The following is a 26,398-nucleotide window of genomic DNA, read 5'->3' on the forward strand; positions in this document are numbered from 1 at the left end:
AGACTCTAAATGAAGCACTAGACCAAATGGATTTAATAGATATCTACAATTACATCCCAAAACTACAGAATTCATATTCTTGTCAAGTGTACATGGGGCATTCTCAAAGACAGGCCACATTTTAGGACACAAACTAAGTCTCTACAAGTTCAAGAAGACTGAAATCATATCAAGCATCTTCTCAGATCACAATGGCATGCAACTAGAAATCAATTGCAACAAAAACATGCAAAGACATTTGAACACATGGAGGCTAAATAGCATGTTATTAAACAATGAATGGGTTACTAAGGAGGTCAAGGAAGAAATTAAAAACTTCCCGGACCAATGAAAATGAACACACAACAACACAAAATCTATGGGATGAAGCAAAAGCAGTTCTGAGAGGGAAGTTCATAGCACTACAACAGGTCTACCTCAAAAAAACAAGAAATAGACTATCTAACCTCACAATTTAAAGAACTAGAAAGCAAACAAAAAGAAAATCCCAGAGCAAGTAGAAGGAAGGAAATAGTAAAGATCAGAGCAGAAATAAATGACATGGAGACCAAAAAAAACAATTCAAAGGATCAATGAAACAAAGAGCTGGTTCTTTGAAAGATAAACAAGATCGATGGACCCTTAGCTAGAATCACCAAGAAACAAAGAGAGCGAACCCAAATACACAAAGTCAGAAATAAAAGAGGAGAAGTAACAACTGACACTACATAAATACAAAAGATTGTTAACAACTACTATGAAGAATTCTATGGCAATAAATTCGACAATCTAAGCGAAATGGACAAATTCCTAGAAACACACAGTCTCCCAAAACTGGACTGGGAAGAGATAGAAAACTTGAACAAATAACAACTAAGGAAATTGAAGATGTAATCAAGACTCTCCCAGCAAACAAAAGCCCAGGCCTGGATGGCTTCACGGGGGAGTTTTACCAAACATTCAAAAAAGAACTAACACCCATTCTCCTCAAACTATTTCAAAAAATTCAAGAAGAAGGAAGGCTTCCAAACTCGTTCTATGAGGCCAGCATAATTCTAATTCCAAAACCAGAAAAAAACACTACAAAGAAAGAAAACTACAGGCCAATATCCCTGATGAACATAGATGCCAAAATCCTGAACAAAATACTAGCAAATCGGATCCAGCAATACATCAAAAAAATTATTCACCATGACCAAGTGGGATTCATCCCAGGGATGCAAGGCTGGTACAATATTTGCAAATCAATAAATGTGATACACTACATAAACAAAATGAAGAATAAAAACCACATGATCATATCAATAGATGCTGAAAAAGCCTTTGACAAAATCCAGCATCCATTTCTGATAAAAACATTCAGCAATGTGGGAATAGAGAGATCATATCTCAACATAATAAAGGCCATATATGAAAGACCTACAGCCAACATCATACTTAATGGGCAGAAACTAAAAGCATTTCCCTTAAGAAAAGGAACAAGACAGGGAATCCCACCTTCGCCACTCTTATTTAACACAGTACTGGAAGTCTTAGGCACAGCAATCAGACATGAAGTAAAAATAAGAGAGATCCAAATTGGAAAGGAGAAAGTGAAACTGGCATTATTTACACATGACATGATACTATACACAGAAAACCCTAAAGACTACATCAAAAATCTACTAGACTTAATAAATGAATTTGGCAAAGTAGCAGAATACAAAAATAACGTCAAGAAATCGACGGCATTCTTATACACCAATGATGAACTCACAGAAGGAGAAACTGAAAAACAATTCCATTTATCATCACGGCAAAAAAATTAAGATACCTAGGAATAAACTTAACCAAAGAAGTAAATGACCTCTTTGCAGAAAACTACAGGACGTTGAAAAAAGAAATAGAGGAAGACATAAAAAAGTGGAAGCACATACCTTGTTCATAGATTGGAAGAATTAACATCATTAAAATGTCCATATTACCTAAAGCAATTTATAGATTCAATGCAATCCCCATCAAAATACCAACGACATATTTCACAGAACTAAACAAATACTTCAAAAGTTCATATGGAACCAAAAAAGATCCCGGATAGCCACAGCAATCTTGATAAAGAATGACAAAGTAGGTGGAATCACAATACTGGATATCAGGTTATACTACAAAGCTACTGTAAGCAAAACAGCCTGGTACTGACACAAGAACAGGCAAATAGACCAGTTGAACAGAACAGAGAACCCAGAAATTATCCCAAGACATTATGCTCAATTAATATTGACAAAGGTGGCAAGAGCATACAATGAAGTAGAGACAGCCTCTTTAATAAATGGTGTTGGGAAAATTGGACAGCTACATGCAAAAAAATGAAACTAGACCATCAACTTATACCATACACAAGAATAAACTCAAAATGGATAAAAGACTTAAATGTGACTCATGAATCCATAAAAATCCTAGAAGAAATTGTAGGCAACAACATTTCTGACATCATCCGCAGAATTTTCACTGATACATCACCTAAGGCAACAGAAACAAAGGAGAAAATGAACTACATCAAACTCAAAAGCTTCTGCACAGCAAAAGATACAACCATCAAATTGGAAAGGGAACCCACTGTATGGGAAAGCACAATTGCCAATGATACATCAGATAAGGGGTTAATTTCCAATATATATAGAGTGCTCATACAACTCAACAAAAGGAAAACAAAGAACCCAATTAAAAAATGGGCAGAGGACCTAAAGAGACACCTTTCCAAACAGGACATACAAATGGCCAAGAGACATATGAAGAAATGCTCAACATCTCTAATCATCAGAGAGATGCAAATGAAAACAACAATGAAGTATCACCTCACACCTGTCAGAATGGCTGCCATCAACAAATCATCAAACAACAAGTGTTGGAGAGGGTGTGGAGTAAAGGGGACTCTAGTACACTGGTGGGAATGCAGACTGGTAGAGCCACTATGGAAAACACTATGGTGTTACCTCCAAAAATTAAAAATTGAACTGCCATTTGACTCAGTGATCCCACTTGTAGGAATATACCCTACAAAGCCTGAAACACCAATCAGAAAGAATATATGTACCCCCATGTTCATAGCAGCACTATTTATAATAGCTAAGATCTGGAAACAGCCCAAGTGTCCATTAGTAGACAAATGGGTAAAAAAGCTGTGGTACATGTACACAATGGAGTACTATGCAGCTGTAAGAAAGAATGATCTCTTATCTTTTGAGAGGACATGGAGGGACCTGGAGAGTATTATCCTAAGCAAAAGAAGCTAAGCAGAGAAAGATAAACATCACATGATCTCACTTATTTGTGGAATACAATGAACACAACAGTCTGAGGAACAGGGTAGACCCAGGGATGTGGAAGTAGAATACAGACTGACAACCCTCAGAAGAGGTGGTGGTGGGGTGGGGGGAGATAAACCACAGAATGCATTTACGCATAACCAAGGGACATGGACAACAAAGCTTGGGATGGGGGTGGGGGCGATAGGGAGGAGGGTGTCAATGGGGAATAAAGAAGAAACATCTGTAACAAAAATAAATTAATAAAAAAAAATATATAAAAAATAAAATGAAGAAACATCTCAAATCAATATCCTATGCTTTCATCTTAAGACACTGGAAAAAATAAAGGCAAACTAAACCCAAAGCAAGTGAAATAAAGGAAATTATAAATATTAGAGCCAAAATTATTGAAATAGAGACTATAAAAACAACTGAGAAAACGAATGAAAGCAAAAATTGAGAAACTTTTAGACTGACCAAGACACAAAGAGAAAATATTCAAATTAGTAAAATCAGGCATCAAAGATGGGAAATTATTACTGATTTTACAAAAATAAACAGGATTAAAAGGAAACACAATGAATAACTGTATGTCTACCAATTAGATAACTTAGATGATAGTGACAGATTTCTTAGAAGACCCTACCAAAACTGACTCAAAAAGGAAAATAAAAACTTTTTATAGATTATAATAAGATTATAATTACTAATTATAATAATTAGTAATATTAACACAACCCCTGCACAGATAACTTCACTAGTGAATTCTCCCAAACATTTAAAAGAATCAAATACCAACTCTTCACAAACTCTCCTTCAGAAGCAGATAAGAAATGCTTCCTAACTCACTTTATGTGAACATCATTACCTACATAACAAAAATCAGACAAAATCATTATAAAAATACTAAAGACCAATACCTGTTATGACTACAGGTACAAAATCCTCAACAAAATGCTAGCAGACAAAATTCAACAATATATAAAAAGGACTATACATCATGACCAAGTGAGATTTGTCTCAGGAATGCAAGACTGGTACAACACCTAAAAATCAACTAATGTAATATCCCCGTATTAATAAAATAAGGGACAAAAACATATGATCATGTCAATTCAGGCAGGAAAAGCATTTGACAAAATTCAACAAATTAGGAACTCAAGAGAAATTCCTCAACCTGACAAAGGGCATCTACAAAAAATAAACAAACAAACCAACCAAAACAGAGCTAACATCATTTTAAATGGTGGAAGACTGAATGTTTTCCCACTAAGCCAGAAACAAGACAGAGATGTTCACCCTTAGTACTTCTTTTTTTTTTTTCACCCTCACCCGAGGACATTTTCAGTATTTTGTTCAGATAGAGTGGGAAGGGAGAGAGAGAGAGAGAAACATCGACGTTAAAGGGACACATCGAGTGGTAGCCACCCATACGACCCAACCAGGGCTGGGGACAAACTGCAACCGAAGTACATGCCCTTAGCGGGAACCGAACCCGGGTCTCTCCAGACCGCAGGCCAATGCTCTAACCACTGAGCAAAACCAGCCAGGACTTCTTTTTTTTTTTTAATCCTCACCCGAGGACATTTTTCCATTCTTTATTCAGACAGAGCAGGAGGGAGAGAGAGTAAGAGAGAGAGTGAGAGAAACACCGACGTGAAAGAGACACATGGAGTGGCTGCCACCAGCACAACCCAACCAGGGCGGGGGACAAACTGCAACCGAAGTACATGCCCTTAGTGGGAACCAAACCCAGGTCTCTCTGGACCACAGGCCGATGCTCTAACCACTGAGTCAAACCATCCAGGGCCACTCTCACTTCTTCTATTCAACATTGTACTGGAGGTACTGAAGATTCTAGGAAGGGCAATTAGGCAAAAAATGAAATAATAGGCATTAGGAAGGGGAAAGGAAAAGTAAAATGATCCCTATTCATGAATGACATGATCTTGTATAGAAAAATCGTAAGGAATCACTAAAGATTTATTACAACTAAAACAAGTTAGCAAGGTTGAATGATTTAAAAAAAAATCTATTTTAAAAAATCAATTGTATGTCTATACACGTTATAAAGAATACAAAAATATATTAAGAAAATACTAATTCCATTTTAAATAGCATCAAAAAGAATAAGGTCGTTAGGAATAAATTTATCAGAAGTAGTACAAAATGTTATACTCTGACAACTATAAAACATTGTTGAAAGAAATTAAAGATGACTTAAGTAAATGAAAACACATCTCATGTTCACTGACCGGAAGACTTAACGTTGTTAAAATGACAATATTCCCCAAAGGAATCTACATGTTCAATGTGATCCCTATCAAAATCTGAGCTGGCTTCTTTGCAGAAATTGATAAAGTGATTATAAAATTTAAATTTAAATTTAGGGAATCCTGAATAGCCAACACAGTCTTTAAAAGAAAAAGAAAAGAATTTGGAGGACTCAAACTTCCTTACTTCAAAACCTACTACAAAGCAACAATAATCAATACAGTCTGGTAATGGCATGGTATAGACCAACAGAAGAAAACTATTTGTGCAGATATGAACCCATACATTCATTACACTTATTAATTCATTTTTTATAAGGATTCCAAGACAATGCATTGAGGAAAGAATAGTCTTGTCAAAAGACTGCTGGGAAATTAAACATTCATATTCAAAAATAGGAATTTGGATCCCTACTTGACATCATATACAAAAAATAATTCAAACCAGATCAGACTTAAATGTAGGGTGCTGAGGTATAAAACAGAAGAAAACACAGGTGTAAATCTTGGTGGCCCTTGATTAAGCAATGTTTTTGAGAAATGACACCAAAAGCACAAGCAAAAAAATGACTAAATAAATTGGGCTTCATAAAAATTAAAAGCTTTATACTGCAAAAGACAGCCAAGAATATGAAAAGATAATCCACAGAATGGGAGAACATTTTTCCAAACCTGATAAATATGTGTCTGATAAAAGGTTTGTGTTTAGAATAAAGAACTCTGATAGCTCAATTATAAAAACAACAACAAATAACCCAGTTTTTTAAATGACCAAGGATCTAAACAGACATTTCTCCACAGAAGATAAACAAATGGAAAATAAGCAAATGAAAAAAAAAAACCTGCTCAACATTTTTACCCCTCAGGGAAATGTAAATCAAAACCACAATAAATCCAGCTGGTGTGGCTCACTGGTTAAGAGTGGACCCATGAGGCTAAATAGCATGTTATTAAACAATGAATGGGTCACCAAGGAGATCAAGGAAGAAATTAAAAACTTCCTGGAAACCAATGAAAATGAACACACAACAACACAAAATCTATGGGATGCAGCGAAAGCAGTTCTGAGAGGGAAGTTCATAGCACTACAGGCCTACCTCAAAAAACAAGAAAAATTTCTAATTGACTGTCTAACCTCACAACTTAAAGAATTAGAAAGCAAACAAAAAGAAAACCCCAGAGCAAGTACAAGGAAGGAAATAGTAAAGATCAGAGCAGAAATAAATGACATAGAGACCAAAAAAACAATTCAAAGGATCAATGAAACAAAGAGCTGGTTTTTCGAAAAGATAAACAAGATTGATGGACCCTTAGCTAGACTCACCAAGAAACAAAGAGAGAGAACCCAAATACACAAAATCAGAAATGAAAGAGGAGAAGTAACAACCAACACCTAGGAAATACAAAAGATCATTAACAACTACTATGAACAACTATATGGCAACAAATTCGACAATCTAAGCAAAATGGACAAATTTCTAGAAACACACAGTCTCCCAAAACTATTCCCGGAAGAGACAGAAAACTTGAACAGACCAATAACAACTAAGGAAATTGAAGAGGTAATCAAGACTCTCCCAGCAAACAAAAGCCCAGGCCCAGATGGCTTCACGGGGGAGTTTTACCGAACATTCAAAAAAGAACTAACACCCATTCTCCTCAAACTATTTCAAAAAATTCAAGAAGAAGGAAGACTTCCAAACACGTTCTATGAGGCCAGCATAATTCTAATTCCAAAACCAGAAAAAGACACTACAAAGAAAGAAAACTACAGGCCAATATCCCTGATGAACATAGACGCCAAAATCCTGAACAAAATATTAGCAAATCGGATCCAGAAATACATCAAAAAAATTATTCACCATGACCAAGTGGGATTCATTCCAGGGATGCAAGGCTGGTACAATATTCGCAAATCAATAAACGTGATACACCACATAAACAAAATGAAGAATAAAAACCACATGATCATATCAATAGATGCTGAAAAAGCATTCGACAAAATCCAGCATCCATTTCTGATAAAAACGCTCAGCAATGTAGGAATAGAGGGATCATATCTCGACATAATAAAGGCCATATATGAAAGACCTACAGCCAACATCATACTCAATGGACAGAAACTAAAAACATTTCCATTAAGAACAGGAACAAGACAGGGATGTCCACTTTCGCCACTCTTATTTAACATTGTACTGGAAGTCTTAGCCACAGCAATCAGACATGAAGAAAAAATAAAAGGGATCCAAATTGGAAAGGAGGAAGTGAAACTGTCATTATTTGCAGATGACATGATATTGTACATAGAAAACCCTAAAGACTCCATCAAAAATCTATTAGACTTAATAAATGAATTTGGCAAAGTAGCAGGATACAAAAATAACGTCAAGAAATCGACGGCATTCTTGTACATCAATGATGAACTCACAGAAAGAGAAACTGAAAAAACAATCCCATTTACCATCGCTCCAAAAAAATTACGATACCTAGGAATAAACTTAACCAAAGAAGTAAAGGACCTATTTGCAGAAAACTACAGGTCATTGAAAAAAGAAATAGAGGAAGATATAAAAAAGTGGAAGCACATACCCTGTTCATGGATTGGAAGAATTAACATAATTAAAATGTCCATACTACCCAAAGCAATCTATAGATTCAATGCAATCCCCATCAAAATACCAACGACATATTTCATAGAACTAGAACAAATACTTCAAAAGTTCATATGGAACCAAAAAAGACCCCGGATAGCCACAGCAATCTTGAAAAAGAAGAACAAAGTAGGTGGGATCACAATACCAGATATCAGGTTATACTACAAAGCGACTGTAACCAAAACAGCCTGGTACTGGCACAAGAACAAGGCGTATAGACCAGTGGAACAGAACTGAAAACCCAGAAATGGACCCAAGGCAATACGCTCAATTAATATTTGACAAAGGTGGCAAGAGCATACAGTGGAGTAAAGACAGACTCTTTAATAAATGGTGTTGGGAAAATTGGACAGCTACACGCAAAAAAATGAAACTAGACCATCAACTTACACCATACACCAAAATAAACTCAAAATGGATAAAAGACTTAAATGTGACCCGTGAATCCATAAAAATTCTAGAAGTAAATGTAGGCAACAAAATTTCGGACATCATACGGAGCAGGATTTTCACTGATACATCACCTAAGGCAACAGAAATAAAGGAGAAAATGAACACATGGGACTACATCAAACTAAAAAGTTTCTGCACAGCAAAAGAAACAATCATCAAAATGGAAAGGCAACCCACTGTATGGGAGAACATCATTGCCAATGATGTATCAGATAAGGGGTTAATTTCCAATATATATAGAGTGCTCCTACAACTCCACAAAAGGAAGACAAAGAACCCAATTAAAAAATGGGCAGAGGAGCTGAATAGACACCTCTCCAAACAGGACATACAAATGGCCAAGAGACATATGAAGAAATGCTCAACATCACTAATCATCAGAGAGATGCAAATTAAAACAACAATGAGGTATCACCTCACACCTGTCAGAATGGCCGCCATCAACAAATCATCAAACAACAAGTGTTGGCGAGGGTGTGGAGAAAAGGGGACTCTAATACACTGCTGGTGGGAATGCAGACTGGTGCAGCCGCTATGGAAAACAATATGGTGCTACCTAAAAAATTAAAAATTGAACTTCCATTTGACCCAGTGATCCCACTGCTGGGAATATACCCTAAGAAGCCTGAAACACCAATCAGGAAGAATATATGTACCCCCATGTTCCTAGCAGCACTATTTACAATAGCTAAGATCTGGAAACAGCCCAAGTGTCCACCAGTAGACGAATGGATAAAAAAGCTGTGGTACATATACACAACGGAGTACTATGCAGCGGTAAGAAAGAAAGATCTCGTATCCTTTGAGACGACATGGAGGGACCTGGAAAGTATTATCCTAAGTGAAAGAAGCCAAGCAGAAAAGGACAAATACCACATGATCTCACTTATATACGGAATATAATGAACATAACAGTCTGAGGAATACAGTAGACCCAGAAACATGGAAGTAGGGCACAGACTGACATCCCTCAGAAGAGGGGATGGGGGGTGGGGGGGTGGAAAGAGATAAACCACAGAACTTATATGCATGTATGCATGCCCAATGGACATGGACAACTAAGCCGGGGACAGGGTGGAGGGGGGGTGGGGTGGGGGGTGCCAATGGGGTAAAAAGGTAAAATATCTGAAACAAAAAAATAAATAAAAATTTGTAAAAAAAAAAAAAAAAAAAAAAAAGAGTGGACCCATGCACCAAGAGATCTCCAGTTTGATTTTCAGTCAGGTCAGGGCACATGCCCAGGTTGTGGACCCAATGGGGGAGGGGTGGCATATAGGAGGTGGCCAATAGATTTTCTCTCTAGTGGATGATTCTCTCTCTCTCTCTCTCTCTCTCCCCCCTTCCCTCCCTCCCTCCCTCTTCCTTCCTCTCTCTAAAATCAATGAAGAAAAAAAAAAACACACACAATGAGACACTACTTCACACACCACCCATGTCTATAATAAAAAAGATGTAACAACAAGAGTTGGGAAGGATGTGGAGAAATTGGAATGCTCATACATTGCTGGTGGGAATGTAAAAAGGTGCAGCCACTTTGGAAAACAGCCTCATAAGGAGTTATCATATAATCCAGCAATTCCACTCTCAACATACAGAGAAATGAAAACATATGCCCCTCACAGGAATCTGTACACAAATGTTCATAGTAGCATAGCTGTTATCTTATTTTATTTTTATCCTTACCCGCGGACATTTTTGCATTTATCTTCAGATAGAGTGGGAGGGAGGGAGAGAGGAAGAGAGAGAGAGAAATAGGGAGTGGTCAGGGGCAGGGACAAACTGCAACTGAGATACATGCCCTTAGTGGGAACCAAACCCAGGACTCTCTGGTCCGTGGGCCAACACTCTAACTGCTGAGCCAAACCGGCCAGGGCAGCATAGCTGTTATTTTAAAAAAGTCACTATGTAATCATACTGGGAGTACTTGGAAGTAGATTCTATGGATGCTTGATTTGAGGCCTTAGCAGGCACAAATTCTACCAACCTCAAACACACCAATTAATTACCTATTAGCTCATTTGTGAAACCGTTCTCCTTCCTATCCTTTCTAGTTTTTGACCTTTTCTAAACAACCGTACGTATAAGGCCTTCAATTTCACAAAACTTACTTGCCTAGCTTCTGTCAAGCATATCTCCATTTAATGTAATTTGTCTCTATAGTAACCAACTAAAAAAGCTGTTTTGCTTAGCAGTGGATTTGTGCAAGAAGTGGTCTAGCCAAGAGATGTTTTATTTTTTATTTTTTTATCCTCACCGGAGGACATTTTTCCAATTTTTGTTCAGTTAGAGTGGGAGGGAGGAAGGGAGGGAGGGAGAGGGAGAGAGGGAGGGAGGGGGAGAGGGAGAGGGAGAGGGAGAGAGAGAGAGAGAGAGAGAGAGAGAGAGAGAAGGAGAGAGAGAGAAACATCGACACGAAAGGGACAAACTGCAAAACCAAGGTATGTGCCCTTAGCGGGAACCGAACCCAGGTCTCTCAGGACCACAGACCGACACTCTAACCACTGAACCAAACAGGCCAGGGCCAGCCAAGAGATGTTTCAAAGATTTAAGTCCTCTCTGTACTTATGACCACATTTCTCCTGGTTATCAGGAAAAGTACAGAGCCTCTGATGAATGGGAGAAGTAGACAAAGAGAAAAGAATGGAATGTAAAACATGAGAAGATGGATTATATATGGAAACTTAATTCAAGAGGAAAACAAGTTTAGAAGGAGCTTCATATAAGAGGAATAAGAACACAGGGTAAAAAACTAGATATAAGAAACAGAAAATAATTATTAAGCCATTTCCATCAATATTCTTCTGGTCCAGAATGATACTAGCATCAGCAAATTGTCAATAACAAACATAATTATGGTGCTTTAGAAAGGAGACTGATCTCATTGATAGCTATCCAAAGGGTGTTCAACAGTCCAGTCCAGCTATGGATAAGGGTTCAGACATAGCTTATATCTTCCACAAAATTGTACCTAATTGTGAGTAATAGTGAACACAAAACAGTGAAATTGTTATTAATGAGGGGGTACAATGAATGGGGAAGGGGGACACACTTTATATAGCAAATACAGAAACCTTAAAGGTTGCATCCCAAGATTCATCTCCCCCACCCCACCTGCCCTAATCATCCCTTCTGCAACAGGAGGCTTTACATCTGCAGTGTATCGTGGGGAGATTCCCACAGCTTTGCCTTGGCTCGGGCCTTCTCTAACTCCTAGTGTACACCTGGGCCAACCTCATTCATGAAGCCTTGTTCCTCAACAGTTCATTAATCAATTCATTACTACAGTGTTTGCCAGCCTGTGGGTTCTTCCAGGAAATGATACCAATTGCTTTTTCTACACATAAAGTCCACTTTATGTATTATTATCTGACACACTGAACACAAAGTAAAGAAGCACTGGGTCAGCAATTAAAGGAACATGTTTCTGAGCACCACTGTCCTCATTTGTTATATGGGGATGATAACACTTTACCCTCCTACCATACCAGGATGTTTTGAGGCTCAAAATGTGTTTATAACATACATACCATATTTCCACAGTATGACTCATACTCTAATGCACACAAACAACGAAGCTAGAGGAAACCAATTTTGGTAGGCCCTATTTGACTATTTAATCCACTGACAATAAAAAGGCCTGGTATTAGCTGTCCCACATTAACTTTCAAAAGGCCATCAAATGAAGTTTTATCACAAGCCCGAAGAATGGCAACTCAAAATTCTGGGCACTATACTAAGAGAAAATTCTTCCAGCATAAATGACACTTAATAATTAATTTTCCCTCTGAATTTATTTATTTATTTTGTTGGTACGTGCCCCTAGTGGGAACCGAACCCTGGACTCTCTGGTTCGCAGGCCAACGCTCCAGCCACTGAGCCAAGCCGGCCAGGGCAATTTTCTCTCTGAATTTAATTATCCAAGTTTAGTGGTTTCATTCATAACTCTTAAGGAAAAATGATTTATAAAAAGCAGGCAATAACCTAAACCTTTATAGGACTCTTATTTAGTAAATAGAAACAGTTTAACCTCATAAATGTGTTCAAAGCTCTCCCTTTTCCAACAATGGTAGTTAAGCAGCATAAATGAATCCACACTGAATGCCCATGAATCAAGCAAAAGGCTCCTCAGAGTGTGGCACCACGCATTTTTATTTACTGACGGTTTACGCCATAATTTTTTTGAAAAAAATCACACGACTTGATATACCTTTGTGCTCTCCACTCTCCTTTTCCCTTGTATTTGTTGTCCTTTGGTCTCCTGACTTCCATGTTCTCGTTTTACGTTCCTGTTATGCTCATCAAATGGCAGAAACATGGGGTGTAACCGATCACATCTCTAGTAATCTTTTTCTTATTTTAGTACTTTCCAGATTGGAAAGGGAGGAAGAAATCTGAGGTGCAGCCCAAATATTACCTATTCAATTTTCCAAGCAAAGTGTGTGTGCAAATGCGTCTTCTCGCCCTACATTTTGCATCTATTTAACTAACAGCGCTGTCGTGCCAAACGCAGATATTGGCTAAGATTTCCAAAATGGCTTTGCTCCTTTTGAGCTGGCATCGGTCTATAAAATGTAATTTATTTTCACTGCAATCAACCCTTCACTCCACCGCAAATATTATCCAATATATAGGCAGCTAAACCTAACCTAGTGTATATTTGCTAAATTCAGCAGAGCCGGCATAGTCGTGGGACTCATGTAAAAAGAAGCAAAAAAACCCAAAACCCTAAGCAAACTCGAAGGGCGGGCGTCGCCCAGGATCGCGCCCTCCCACCGCCAAAGCAGCCGCGAGCACACCTCCCTGCCTCGGCCACGCCTCCAGCCGCCGCGGCAGTGGCCCCGCCCCTCCGACCCCGCCCCCCAGCCACGCCCGACGTGTGGCGCGGGAGCCGCCGGGCCGGGGGCGGGGCCTATGTCGCCCCCCACCCCCCCGCCGCCGCTGCCGCCGCCGCAGCCGGCGGCGGCCTCCGCGCGGGCCTCCCAGCCCGTATTCCACTCACTTTGTTCTCCGCCTTTGTCCTAATCCACACCAGCAGGTGGAGCCGCAGTTAAACTTTCCGAGTCCATTTCGGGAGCCGGAGCCCATCTTGCTCGCCGCGGAGGCCCTCGCTGGAGGAGGAGGGTCAGAGCTTGAGTACAGCCAATCGTGAGCAACGCTGCTAGTTATCAGAGCAGAATGGGCTGTAGTTTAGTGAAATAGGAAAGCTGCAAAACACTGTGGAGTGTGCCCGTGTAAATAAAAAGGGGAAAAAAAAGTTTCTCAAGTCGCCGCTGCACTACGTCGGGCCGGCGCCGGGGCGGGGGTCTGCGCTCTCCCGAACGGCCGCGCGCTGGACTTGATTGTGCCGCAACAAGCCCCGGTTCCCATTGTTTGTTTTTTGTTTTTTGTTTTTTTCAAAATATGGCAAAGGTTCAGGTGAACAATGTAGTGGTGCTGGATAACCCTTCTCCTTTCTACAACCCATTCCAGTTCGAGATCACCTTCGAGTGCATCGAGGACCTGTCTGAAGGTGAGTCGAGCGCCCGCCCGCCGCCGGGCTGTCAGTTGCGGGCTGCAGACGTTGAAAGTTTCCCGGGCCTGGCCTCGCGAGGGCGGCCGGTGCTCGGCGCCGGGCAGGCTGCGGGCTCCGGGCTCGGCTCTCTGGAGGGAAACTTGAAGTTGATGGACAACGGCCGCCGAGGCGCGGGAGGCGTTCAGCCGTAGCCCGGGCGCCAGCCGCGGCACAACTTGCTAGGAACTTGTTCGAGCGGAGGTAGCCATGTTGTCAGCTTTGTCTGGCGGGCGGGCGGCACGCGAGACCCGCACTCGCGCCGGCAGCGCCGGCCGGGGTCCCGCCGGGCCGGCCCCGCGCCTCTGACGGCCTTCACGGTCCCCGCGGCCCCGACGGGAAGGCTGGGAAGGGAGAGGCATGTGTGTGGTCGCGCCGGCGAGTTAGCAGCGGAGCCATCTTACCCCGAGTAGAGAACTGGGCCACCGACCCCGGCGTCACGACGCCTCCTCTCCGCGGGTGACGAACACGGCGCCCCGCCTGCCCACCTTCCTGCCCCGAGTAGAAAGGCGAGTCCATTTTTAGAGCTTATGCTGGAGTTGCCGTACTCTCCTGGGTGGCCATGCCCAGCCGCTCTGGGGAGGAGAGCGAGGCTGTCCTCGCGCTGATTTCTGGCTCCCTCGACCAACCAGCGGGGGAGGCGGGCGCAGGCTCGGCGCCGCGGGCCGGGCGCCGGCGCTCTCCGGGGGCCGCTGGTGCTCCCTGGCCGGCGCCCGGGATGCTCGGATGCTCGGATGCTCGGGGCTCCTGGGATGCTGGCGCACGGTCTCGCCCCGACCAACGTGGACTCCTTTTCCTAATGACTGAAATCTCCGTCTCTCTCACGAAGAAAAATACTGCTAAGCTAGAAAGTTACATTTCACCCATGAGCAGAAATAAGTAAAACACTTAATAATTACCAGGATTTAATCACTGGCTTCTAAGTAGTTTGAAAGACGACTTTCTTCAAGAACGTGTTGAAATCTAATTAAAGTAACTCCACATCCAAACACCCGGAACATAAAACACAAAAGTGGGCTAGGAAATAAAAGGTAACGTCCTAACGGCAATGCACAAATTCTATTTTTTTCTAAGTACTTTTTAAGGTTATCGAAAAGATAAATATTCTTAATATATGCAGTAATAAATATTCAGAAAGCTGAAACTTGCCAAGGTTTTGTCTTTGCGATTTTATTAAAATAATCCAGTGCTTTATTTTAAAAATTTAACTTCATCATTTGATAATTTTACAAATTAAATAGGGAGACACAAACATCTTTGAACTTGCAAATTATTTAACAAAGTGCATTTACTATTATGTGCTAGTCAACACCTATAAAGCATTTTCACTTTAAAAATTAGTTTTTAATCTCTACTGAATGTACTTTATGCAGGGTGTTAATCTTTTAAATTATAAATATATGCACTAATTATAATAAACTTTTAAAAAAACTTCATACAGACTTAAAGTAACAGTCTTCTGTACTCAATGCCTTCCCCATCTCACTCCTATAAATAACCATAATTAACACTTGAATCTGTGCTCTTCCCTACACTGTAAATGCATTTATAAAGCATATATACCCACATGTATAATATGTAGTACATATTTTGAAAGACGTTTCACTTGTTAAACAAATTTCTAAATAGGCCATTGATAATAACATTAAAGGGGAACTTTCTTACTACTTTGAAACCATTCGATTACTTTTCCCCCCATAGTAATACTATAAGCATTTCAGCTACCAGGCTCATTTTTAAAAAAATACTGGAGTCTGTAATTTTTCCATCTTATTGCCAACTGCATATAAAAATGGATGAATGTAAGAGAAACCATTGATCAAGTCCATTCCAACTTACAGTGTTTTAGGCATTAGAAAGAAGTTCTTTAGATATTTCTCAAGTGATAACTTACATTTTAGAAGCCAATTCTTAAGGACAAAGATAGATAGGTGACTCACGATGTTTCTGGGCCTTGACATTGGATGGTTGAAACCTGCCATTCAAGGAAGCAGAACTATGTTCCATTTTTAACTGGAATCTATTCAGAACCCAGCTTAATCACATCAGAATTTTTATAATACTAATATAAAAAATACATCTACTTCCACTTGTATACTTCACTTCCCAGGGTACCTAGACTGGGCATTCATTTAGTATTTTTTTCAAAGAGTTTAAGCTGAGTCATACCAAAGCTGCAAAGGAATCTTTCAAAAAGGTGCCATGCTTGTGTACTCCACCTAGAGGCTGTGTGAATTAAGGAAACTGAGTTTACTTGGCGGACTTCTTATAGGTTCCATACTTTTATACTATTGCAATTCTTAAAAAAACAACCACCAAAGAAAAACACCACCGCCTGTTCTTGAAATGAAAGTACAGAATATTCTGAAGAGAAATTTTCATTTTATAATTTGTCTCAAATCCCAAGCCAGAGATTGGCCACCATTTTTCATACTTGACCTTGTCAACAGCCCCCACATTTTTTTCACTTTCCTTTAAAATCTTGGCTTCAGAAAAAGCCTTGAGGAGTATTTACTTTTTAAATAATTTAGTTGTTTCTAATAATGGCTACATGCCAGTTGAATACTAACAATGTACCAGAATCGAGCATGGTGCTTCATACTTTAAAACCTAATTTCTAAAGACTACATACTTTCCGCTAGACAACAGGTCTTGCCAAGTAGCATAACTGGTTTAAAATTCCTTTGGTGAATCCCTCACTCCCAAGGCAAATAGATACATGCAGTCTGGGATTACCATGATAAAGTGAAACAATAAGTTAATTTTTAAAATAAATGAATACATGCTTTCAACTGATAATCTGTGCAAAGCATCTGACCTTTTCCCTCCTAATACAGGGAACTGGGGAATAAAATCCAGGTTAAAGAAAAAAAAAAGTAAGACTAAAACAACTGATGCTAGTTTATAAATAAGTATTGCATTACATAAACATAAAAATTAAGGCACAGGTGTTCCCTGAGTTACAGCCTAGATTATCTCCCCATGGCTAGAAAGGGACAAATTCATCTTTCTAGTTATATTTTTGGAAAAAGCCCAGGCTTTGGAGTTTCAAAGAGATAGCCTGGATTCCAATTCTTTGATTTACTAACTATATGAATTTGGGTAGATTATTTAGCCTCTCGGAGCCTCAACTTTATTGTCTGCATAATAGGTATAATTAAATCCATAGGATAAAGCTGTTGAAGTTTAAACAGCAGGTGTGAGGTGGCAAGACCAATGCCCAGCACGTAGTAGTAGGTATTTTATAAAAGAAGTGTTATAATTCATGACTGTTTCTGTCGGACCACAAATGCCCATTTATATCTATTAGGCCAAGAGCTCCAAATGTAGAGGGTAAATACACATGAAATGAACAAAGTATGAAAATCTCCACATAACAGTTCCTACCTAGTTTTACCCTCACTTGTTTGGTTTAATAGGTTTACACCCTTTTACACCCTTCTGCCACTTGGCTTTTGGGTTACCTACCTCACTGGCTACTAGTTTTGTTATCTACTTTGAGTCTTCCTCATCTCAGTCTTCCTCTTAACTTTGGACAGTTGAATCTTAGGAATTCAACTGAATCCCTAGGAATCCTACCTATTTACAATTTCCAAACATTTACCAGATTTATTCAGTATCTCTGCTTAGCTATCTCAAACTGAACCTCTCTCTCTCTCTCTCTCTCTCTCTCTCTCTCTCTCTCTCACACACACACACACACACACACACACACACACACAGTGACTCTTGCTGCCTCTGTCTTCAGGATTTATGCAAAATGTGACTGCTTCTCACTCCCTTGGCTACCTGTGGTCCAAGCCACCATGATTTCTTGCATCATGTGTTGAAATATCCTCCTGTTTCTTCCCTTGCCCACTTACAGATTGTACTGAACACAGCAGCCAAAATGAAAGCTGGATCATGTCACTCCACTTAAAATCCTCCAGTGGCTTCCCGTGCCACTTAGTGTAAAAGCCAAAAGTCTTTTTGATGGTCTTAAAAACTTTACATAATCTGGCCACGTCCCTCACCCCCAGTATTATTGTGGGTAATTTTTCTCTTTGCTCATTCTGGTCCTGCCTTTGTAGCCTTGCTTTTTCTTGCCAAGCATGCTCCTACTTCTGGGACTTTGTATTTGCTGTCCTTCTGACTAGATGTTCATACTTGTTTCCTCTAATCTTCATTAACAAATAGATGATCTGTTGAGATGTCAGATGCAGGGCCTTGCATCTGGAAAGGATATGCTACAAGCTGGAAGCAAAATGGTCTAGCCTGGGACAGAGCCATGAAAGACATTAATAGGTCCTTAGAAAATGACTACTGACTTCATAAGAGAAAGTATCAACCTAAAGGAGCTTTTAGTTCAGTAAATTGCAGTTTATAAATACTGTGTGAATAAGCAGTATCTATACTATTTCTGATATCTATTTAAGGAACAAAAATACTGTACCCACACAATCACACAAAAATGGCAACACATGGTGGCACTAACTAGATTCTCCACAAGTGACCCAGAAACATCCCCTCCCTTTGGGAGGGCAGATGCAGTCTCAGTGCAGTGAATGTAAGAGGCGGGCCACACACTGCTAAACACCTTGAGAGGCTCAGGAGGTCTCAGATGATTTGTATTTGTTAAGTTTCTTCCTCCTCCATACTAAAGAGGAGGCTCCTTCAACAAAAGAACAGTTGTTTTACTCATCGTTGGGTTCTCACAGAGGGCACTATAAAAGGTGCTCAATAAAATCTGAACTACAGACTGGAAGTTGGCTGATGATTTTTCCACTTTGGAGCTCTTCAAAGATTTGGATCTGTGCAACATAGTATGGGGCAGTACCTCCATAGTGTAGTTAGTAAGTTAAAACATGACATGAATGGCAGTGGTGGTGGGGGTGATTCCATAGCCAGATACATTTGGGAAATGCTGGATTAACGTTACCAAAGGATGTCTCAGAATACTTACTCTGCCATTCCACTTTATGAATCCTCAAGACAAAATTGAAGCATTTCCCAGGTTTTGGGCCATGTTGTTTTGTTTGTGAGGAGTCCTGCCCGGGTACTTAGTCTTTCACAAAGGAGCATTTTGAGAAACTGGTACAAAATGTAAGAATTTCTTAAGGAGGTGTTCAGTGCCTTCCTGGATTTTCTGCTATGAAAAGCCAATTTTAGCAGCCAATAAATGGCTAAGTGGACATGAAAAGGGTTTTTTATGTCATCTCGTAATATAATTACTGAATATGAAATAATGTTTTGGTTTTAACCCTAGACTTGGAATGGAAAATTATCTATGTGGGCTCTGCAGAAAGTGAAGAATACGATCAAGTTTTAGACTCTGTTTTAGTGGGCCCTGTTCCTGCAGGAAGGCATATGTTTGTATTTCAGGTAAGAGTATTCTTGGTAAATATGTATGCCAAATATGTTTCTTAACAGGCTAGATCATTATCTTTTTCCTTTTGGGTTAAATCACTCTGCTTCTGTTGCATTCACTTTTTATCTGCTTTCCCCACGTTATAGGAATTCTCTGTGTTATATAGGAATGCCACCTCTTGATTTTGTTTGCTGAGAGATGTTAACGTATTATTTACTTTAGGGATTGCACAGCAGTCAGTAAACCTTATACTGTGTCATGGCAAATGTGGTTAATTTGGGGCTTTTTCTGTGAATAGACCTTTAGTATCAAATTTTCAGGGGGGTGCTATCTAGCAGCCAAAAACAGGGATTCAAAATACATACTACTAATTGGGATAAGTCAGTCATATGCAGTTTCACTTTATGGATTCAGCCACTAGCAATGATGATATAACAAAAACAACTTGATTTCTGCATAAGCAATAATTAAGCTAAGTTAACAGGTATGTGAGTAGATCAAGATCTGTGTGATCTTGGGTCACTGGAATTGAAGACCAGTTTACTAAAGTGTCTAATTTACACATTTATAAAGGATTATCATTAGAAATCTACTACTATGGTTACTATTTGCCAAGGGAAATTCTAATATAAATTATGTTCTCAGATATTATTGACAGTATTTGGGTCTGTGCCAAGACTTCACACATTGTCTTCTGTATTCAAAAGATACTTCTTTTAATCGATGTTAAATTGTATAAAACTACTGTAACTTTCCCATTATCCATTAGAGAGAGATATTTATAACAGTCCAAAGAGAACTAGTCCCAGGTTTGTTTGTTTTTTTCCTCACCCGAGGACATTTTTCCATTTTTTATTCAGATAGAGCGGGAAGGAGAGAGAGGAAGAGAGAGAAACATCGATGTGAAAGGGACACATTGAGTGGCCACCACCCACACAACCCAACCAGGGCTGGGGACAAACTACAGCCAAGGTACATGTCCTTAGCGGGAACCGAACCCGGGTCTCTGTGGACTGCAGGCTGACGCTCTAACCGCTGAGCCAAACTGGCCAGTAGCCCCAGGTTTTTATAAAACTTAATTTTGTTGCAAGTATTTCTACAGGACTCCCATTAGTTAAGTAGAACCCAGAGAGACTTCATTAGAGAAAAAAAATTAACTCTTCCTATCCCTGACTTGCCATTTTCTCACTTCACAGATGAGACCAATTTAAATGAATACCTTTGCTCGGATAATCCCATCAGATATGGGCCAAGACTCACTCAAACCTATGTATCTTTAGCTGTTCTCTTTCCCTCCCCTCTCCTAAATAAAGAATTCAGAATCTTGGTCTCCTAGCCTGAATGCTTTTTATTAAAAAGTGACAAATAATTTACTGTACCTAAACACATGGTTTAAAAGCTAAAATATATTAAAGTGCTGTTAACCCAGGTTGTGTGAAGGCATAACCTTGGCCAAAGACATGGGTACCAGAGAATGAGTGTGTAGGGGGGAAGCACTGCAGTTAAAGTCCTGGTTCAAATTCTGCTTCACTGCTTATTAGCACATGTGACTTTAGACAGGCTCCCTCACCTCCCTTAGTCACCTATAAAATGTGGCAAATATCCCACCTCATAAGAATGTTAGGATTAAATGTGGAATAAAGCAGTCAGGTACAATCACTGACAACTAGTGCCCTGTTTCTGTTTAGAACTACATTTTTATTCTTTTAGCTTCTTGAAATTGTTATATAAAGAAGCAGTATTTGCTTTGACGCACAAGCCTGGAGAACCTGTACTTCATGGATGATAATTAATTCATGATGTAAGAAACTTAGTTTGATATGCAGTGAGTGATATACACACCTTTTTATGCCACTATAAAAACTTCTAAATAAATCTCTTCTTGAAACAAACCCTTAAATATATTTCTATGTATTTATATTGTTAAGGACATTCCTAAGCTTTTGGCTTAGAGTGCTGGAGAAAAAAAATTCAAAAATATTTGCTTCTAGTGGTTTTCCACTGGTTTTACCTTGGTAACAGTGCACATTGCCAAAACGCAAGAGGAAGCACATGCAGTTTAGATCATATGTTCAGACTGTGCGTTTTATAAAATGTACCAGCAGAAAGGGACTAAAATATAATTTTTGTTTTGTGCTTTAAACAAACTGCCCCAGTATTCTCCTGGTCTGCCCTATGTTGCCTCCCAGAATAAACGTGCCTTTCTTGTGAGTGTCAAAGGCTAGCAGAAGGTGTCCAGATATCTGCCTAGTACTGCTGGTTGGGGTCAAAGCTCTCTGCTTATGACTCCTCCATCCTAAAAGGTCTGAGAGATTTACAGGTTTTTCTACTTGAATTTGCAAGCTGAATCCTTTGGCAAACAAATTTTAAAACAAACATACCTAGAACCAATTTGCTGAGGGGATGGGAAGCACTATGGTGGGGAGTCCCCATAGCAGTACTGAACTACCTCTATTTCCCATCTACCTTCTTCCAGGTACATTGGAAACTCTTTGAGTACCCTGCAAGTAACTTAACACCTCTGCAGAGGGATGCTCAGGATCTCTAAGATAAACAGCATATTCTCAGGACAGACCCTCTGTCCCTATTCTGGTTTCTGGCCAAGGAGATCATAAACCACTCAGGGCAGAAACTGAGTTATGAATGAATTTCAAAATACTAAGTATATATTGTGTGCTCAGAGCTGTGCCAGATATGAGATTATACATAAAGATGAACTGGATGGGACTCCTGCCCAAGATAAACCTTTAGAATGACAGGCAAGATTGAAGAGTAAACATATTTAGGTTGTCAGACACCCATTAGTAGAGGATTTATGTCAGGTAACATGAGTGCATAAACAGGATTGCTAATTCTAACTTTTGAATGAGAAAGGACTTCACTAAGAATACACTTGATGAAAACTGTAAATGATGAATTTTTCAGGCTATTAGGCAAGATCCTTTTAGGCCAAGGGAACAGTATATGCAAGGCAGAGACATGAAAGATCACTGCATTTTAAAGAACCTGTGTAATTCCAGACAAGAGTGAGGTGTGGAATTAGAGGGTGTGTGAACAGAGATGTTGATTGGAGACAAATTGTGAAAGGCCTCACAACTGGAGTTAAAAACAGATTTTTATCTTAGAAATGGTGGGTAATCACCTGAAGTTTTAAAACCTGGTGATGGAACAGGACTACATCTGAACATAGGTAGCTAATGCTGGCAACACTGTAAATGATAGGCTAAGTTAGGTCTGAAAATTATGACTGAAAAAGACCACAGTCAATAAGACTATTGATTTTTATTATTATATTTTACAAAAGGTTTTATAATTGAATATTGTGTAAACATTCATATATAACAAAATGCTGTAACCAGATTAATTCACTCTGAAGTAGTGATGCTTTCAAGTACCCAGGGTACATAGGTACACTGTGGAGAAACATGTGAACTATATTTTGTGGCTATGAGTCAGTCTCAAAAATGAGCATTTGCCTTCCCCAATATGGTGCCCTCTACTGATGGTGCTCAAGGTAACCAAAATTCCAGTCTTCCTGCAGTTAGCAGCCTTTTGTGATATGCGTTTCTTTTCTTTTAAAATTATTCTAGGCTGATGCACCTAATCCAGGACTCATTCCAGATGCCGATGCAGTAGGTGTAACAGTTGTACTAATTACATGCACCTATCGAGGTCAAGAATTTATTAGAGTTGGCTATTATGTAAATAATGAATATACCGAGACAGAATTAAGGGAAAATCCACCAGTAAAACCAGACTTTTCTAAGGTAATGTTCTGACTATTCTTTTTCCAATACTTTTACTATACAGTTTTTAAGCAATTGCCTTTTCACAGTACACTATGAAAATGGCTGTGAGACAAAGTAAGTTTGAGGTCTGGGCAAACTAATCATGGTTCCAATATACCATGGATGACCTCAAACCCTCTCTCTAGATGGGTTATAATGTTGATTAAGCACCTTGAGTCTCTGGTTTCAGAAAATGAAAGTGCCTCCTGTAAGAAACAGATTTTTGTTTGACATTTCCCATACATCATGATTCTATTCATTTCAACCTTTGGGACATTCATATTCATGTTTATTATACTGATTATTCAATTCTATTTTTGTCTGTAACTCTTCTCAAAATTGCAGGAGGAAGTTTTGTTTGTTTTTCATATGAACATTGTTTTCTTAGAACACCTATATGCCTTGTTTTGTCTGTTTTTGGTATGTGCCCCTAGTGGGAACCGAACCCAGGACTCTCTGGTCCGCAGAGGCCAACGCTCCATCCGCTGAACCAGACCGGCCAGGGCTTGTCTGCTATTCTTAAAAGTTTAAAGGTATTGCCCAGCTGGTATGGCTCACTGGTTGAGCATTGACCCATGCACCAAGAGACTGCCAGTTCAAGTCCCAGTCAGGGCACATGACTAGGATGTGGGCCTAATCCCCAGTTGAGGGCATGCAGGAGGCAGCCAATCAGTGTTCTCTCTCATCAATGTTTCTCTCTCTCTCTCCCTCTCCCTCTCTTTCTAAAAATCAATAAGGAAAAAAAAGTTTAAAGGTATTAAATATGTTGTTTTGTTTTTTTTTAATCCTCACCTGAAGATATTTTTCTCTTTATCTTCAGATAGAGTGGGAGGGAGAGAAAGGGAGAGAGAGAGAGAAACATCATGTGGGAGCAGGACACACTGACTGGTTGCCTCCCACACAACCCTCACCAGGGCTGGGGATGAACAGCAACCAAGGTACATTCCCTTGGCCGAAATTGAACCCCTGACTCATTGGTCTGCAGGCCAATGCTCTACCGCTGAGCCAAACTGGCCAGGGCGGTAGTAAATATTTTTGATGATGGAAAACAACTTAACTTCTGAGTGAGAAGGAAACTGATACTTCAGTATTCTCAAAAATAATTAGTACTTTATGATTTCCATTGGGAACTGTAACAGTTTAGTAACTGGTGAGTTTTGAGATCGAATACAACACTATCTGCCAAGTCGTGTAAGAAAATTTACATAGAAGTAGAAAGTAGTAAGGCTAGAATGTTTTTTATCCTGGTGTAAGACCTTCCATTGATCCAATTTATTAGTTACAAACTAGAATACTGTTTTGTTGTTGTTTTATCCTCACCTGAGGATATGTTCACTGATTTTAGAGAGAGGAAGGGGGAGAGAGAAAGAGAGCGAGAAAGCGAAACATCAATGTGAGAGAGAAACATCGATTGGCTGCCTCCTGTACATGCCCCAACAAGGGGACTGAACTGCAGCCTAGGCATGTGCCCTGACTGGGAATCAAACCCAAGACCTTTTGATCTGTGGTGCAGTGCTCCAACCAACTGAACCATAAAAGCCAGGATTAAAATACTGTTTTTAAGAATGAGCTATAACAATTAAAAGGTAGGAACCCCATAATAACAAGAGGTTATATTTGGTGGAATTTTTCATTTTCTTTGAAAATTTTACTCTGAAACATTCACCTTCAAAAAAGAAGAGAGTCTCTCTCCCTTTTATAAAACCAAACTATCAAGGGTTTGGCTATTTTGTTGGATAATAAAAGATCTGGATTCATTCCCTCTGATTCTCTATATCTTGTTTCTATTAGGCTAAAATCATTTCTTAGCTGCAGCCCTGGTCCTTCTTTATTAGTTATGTGTTACGTGCTTTGACTTATTCCTTTTTATGTATATGAATGTAGCCCTTTTTGAGTATTACTATAAAGAACTAATCTATTAAGCTCCTGTTTGTATATGGTGATGTAACTTTCTTAGTGTTTACCACTTATATATTTCCTTCTTCCAATAGCTTCAAAGGAACATTTTGGCATCTAATCCCAGAGTCACAAGATTCCACATTAATTGGGAAGATAACACAGAAAAACTGGAAGATGCAGAGAGCAGTAATCCAAATCTACAATCACTTCTTTCAACAGATGCATTACCTTCAGCATCAAAGGGATGGTCCACGTCAGAAAACTCACTAAATGTTATGTTAGAATCCCACATGGACTGCATGTGACTACCTGCCATCCCTTTAGTACAAATTAAGCTATAAAAAACCACACAGAACTATTTCCCTTAAATTCCATAAGTCATAGTCACTAAGACACGATGTGAAGAATTTGTTTAAAAAACATCCTGTAGAAAGTTTATAAGAAAACCAGTATTTGAGCAAATTGTGGAATATAAATACAACTATTTTTAAGTAATTTTTTCTCTAATGTGTTATTTTATTTGTTCTGAAATTAATCTGATTAAAACATATATATTATTTTCTTCTCTATATGTAATTAAAGCACTTATAAAGCACTTATAAAGCAATTATTAGACCAGGTTGTAAAGATACCTTAGCCGCTTGGTCAATAATCTTTGGACCACTATTTTAGTGGCCTTCAAAAAAAACAAAGTTAACTTTCAACTAAAATGTTTCTTCCTGTAATAACATAGTTTGGTTTCATTTAAGGTTTTCATTTCATTTGGTTTCATTATTTTTTGGCATGTCTTTAAAGAAGGGATTTGAAGTCAATTATATGCTACCAAGAACTTTAGGATCTGATTTTCCAGACCATCTTAATGCCTCCTATGGCTACTATTACAGTTCATGTAATGTTAGATAACATTCAGTTCGGTGTGTGAGATAATAACAAGTGTGCTTAATTCCTTATAAAATCCTCTGGCTATGGTGTTGTTTTGTAAGAGCTTAGAACATCAGAACACTTACTGAATCATATACATCATTATTACCCCGTGCAATCGACATGTCAAGAGCAGATACAAACTCTCTCAGTTTAAGAACAGGAAAGTATAATGACTTAGATCTGTTCATTAGATGTATGTATTTTCACAAATGTACTACTCTTCTCCAGATCCCCAACACTCGTGCA

At 39.2% G+C, this 26,398-nt stretch overlaps 2 protein-coding genes across 3 annotated transcripts in view; one reads left to right on the plus strand and one right to left on the minus strand.

The window, feature by feature from the left end:
- The window catches only part of MCM9 (minichromosome maintenance 9 homologous recombination repair factor), an 88,969-nt gene that overhangs the window by 43,063 nt on the left and 19,508 nt on the right, over window positions 1–26,398 (minus strand). Inside the window, exon 8 of one of the 2 annotated variants that reach the window (XM_036247933.1) lies at window positions 16,206–16,420. The exons of the other annotated variant lie outside the window; for it this stretch is intronic. Coding sequence (XP_036103826.1) covers window positions 16,323–16,420 — 98 coding nt within the window. The 3' untranslated portion in view covers window positions 16,206–16,322. Of the gene's footprint in view, window positions 1–16,205; window positions 16,421–26,398 lie in introns of those variants that run through there. 2 annotated transcript variants of the gene reach the window in all.
- ASF1A (anti-silencing function 1A histone chaperone) lies at window positions 13,600–25,723 on the plus strand. The gene is made up of 4 exons (XM_036247934.1): window positions 13,600–14,155; window positions 19,440–19,555; window positions 23,132–23,308; window positions 25,321–25,723. The coding sequence occupies exons 1-4, from the start codon at window positions 14,047–14,049 to the stop codon at window positions 25,531–25,533; spliced, it is 615 nt and encodes a 204-aa protein (XP_036103827.1). The 5' UTR covers window positions 13,600–14,046; the 3' UTR covers window positions 25,534–25,723.

The sequence above is a fragment of the Molossus molossus genome, unplaced genomic scaffold, assembly GCF_014108415.1.
Source record: "Molossus molossus isolate mMolMol1 unplaced genomic scaffold, mMolMol1.p scaffold_m16_p_8, whole genome shotgun sequence".
Lineage (NCBI taxonomy): Eukaryota > Metazoa > Chordata > Mammalia > Chiroptera > Molossidae > Molossus > Molossus molossus.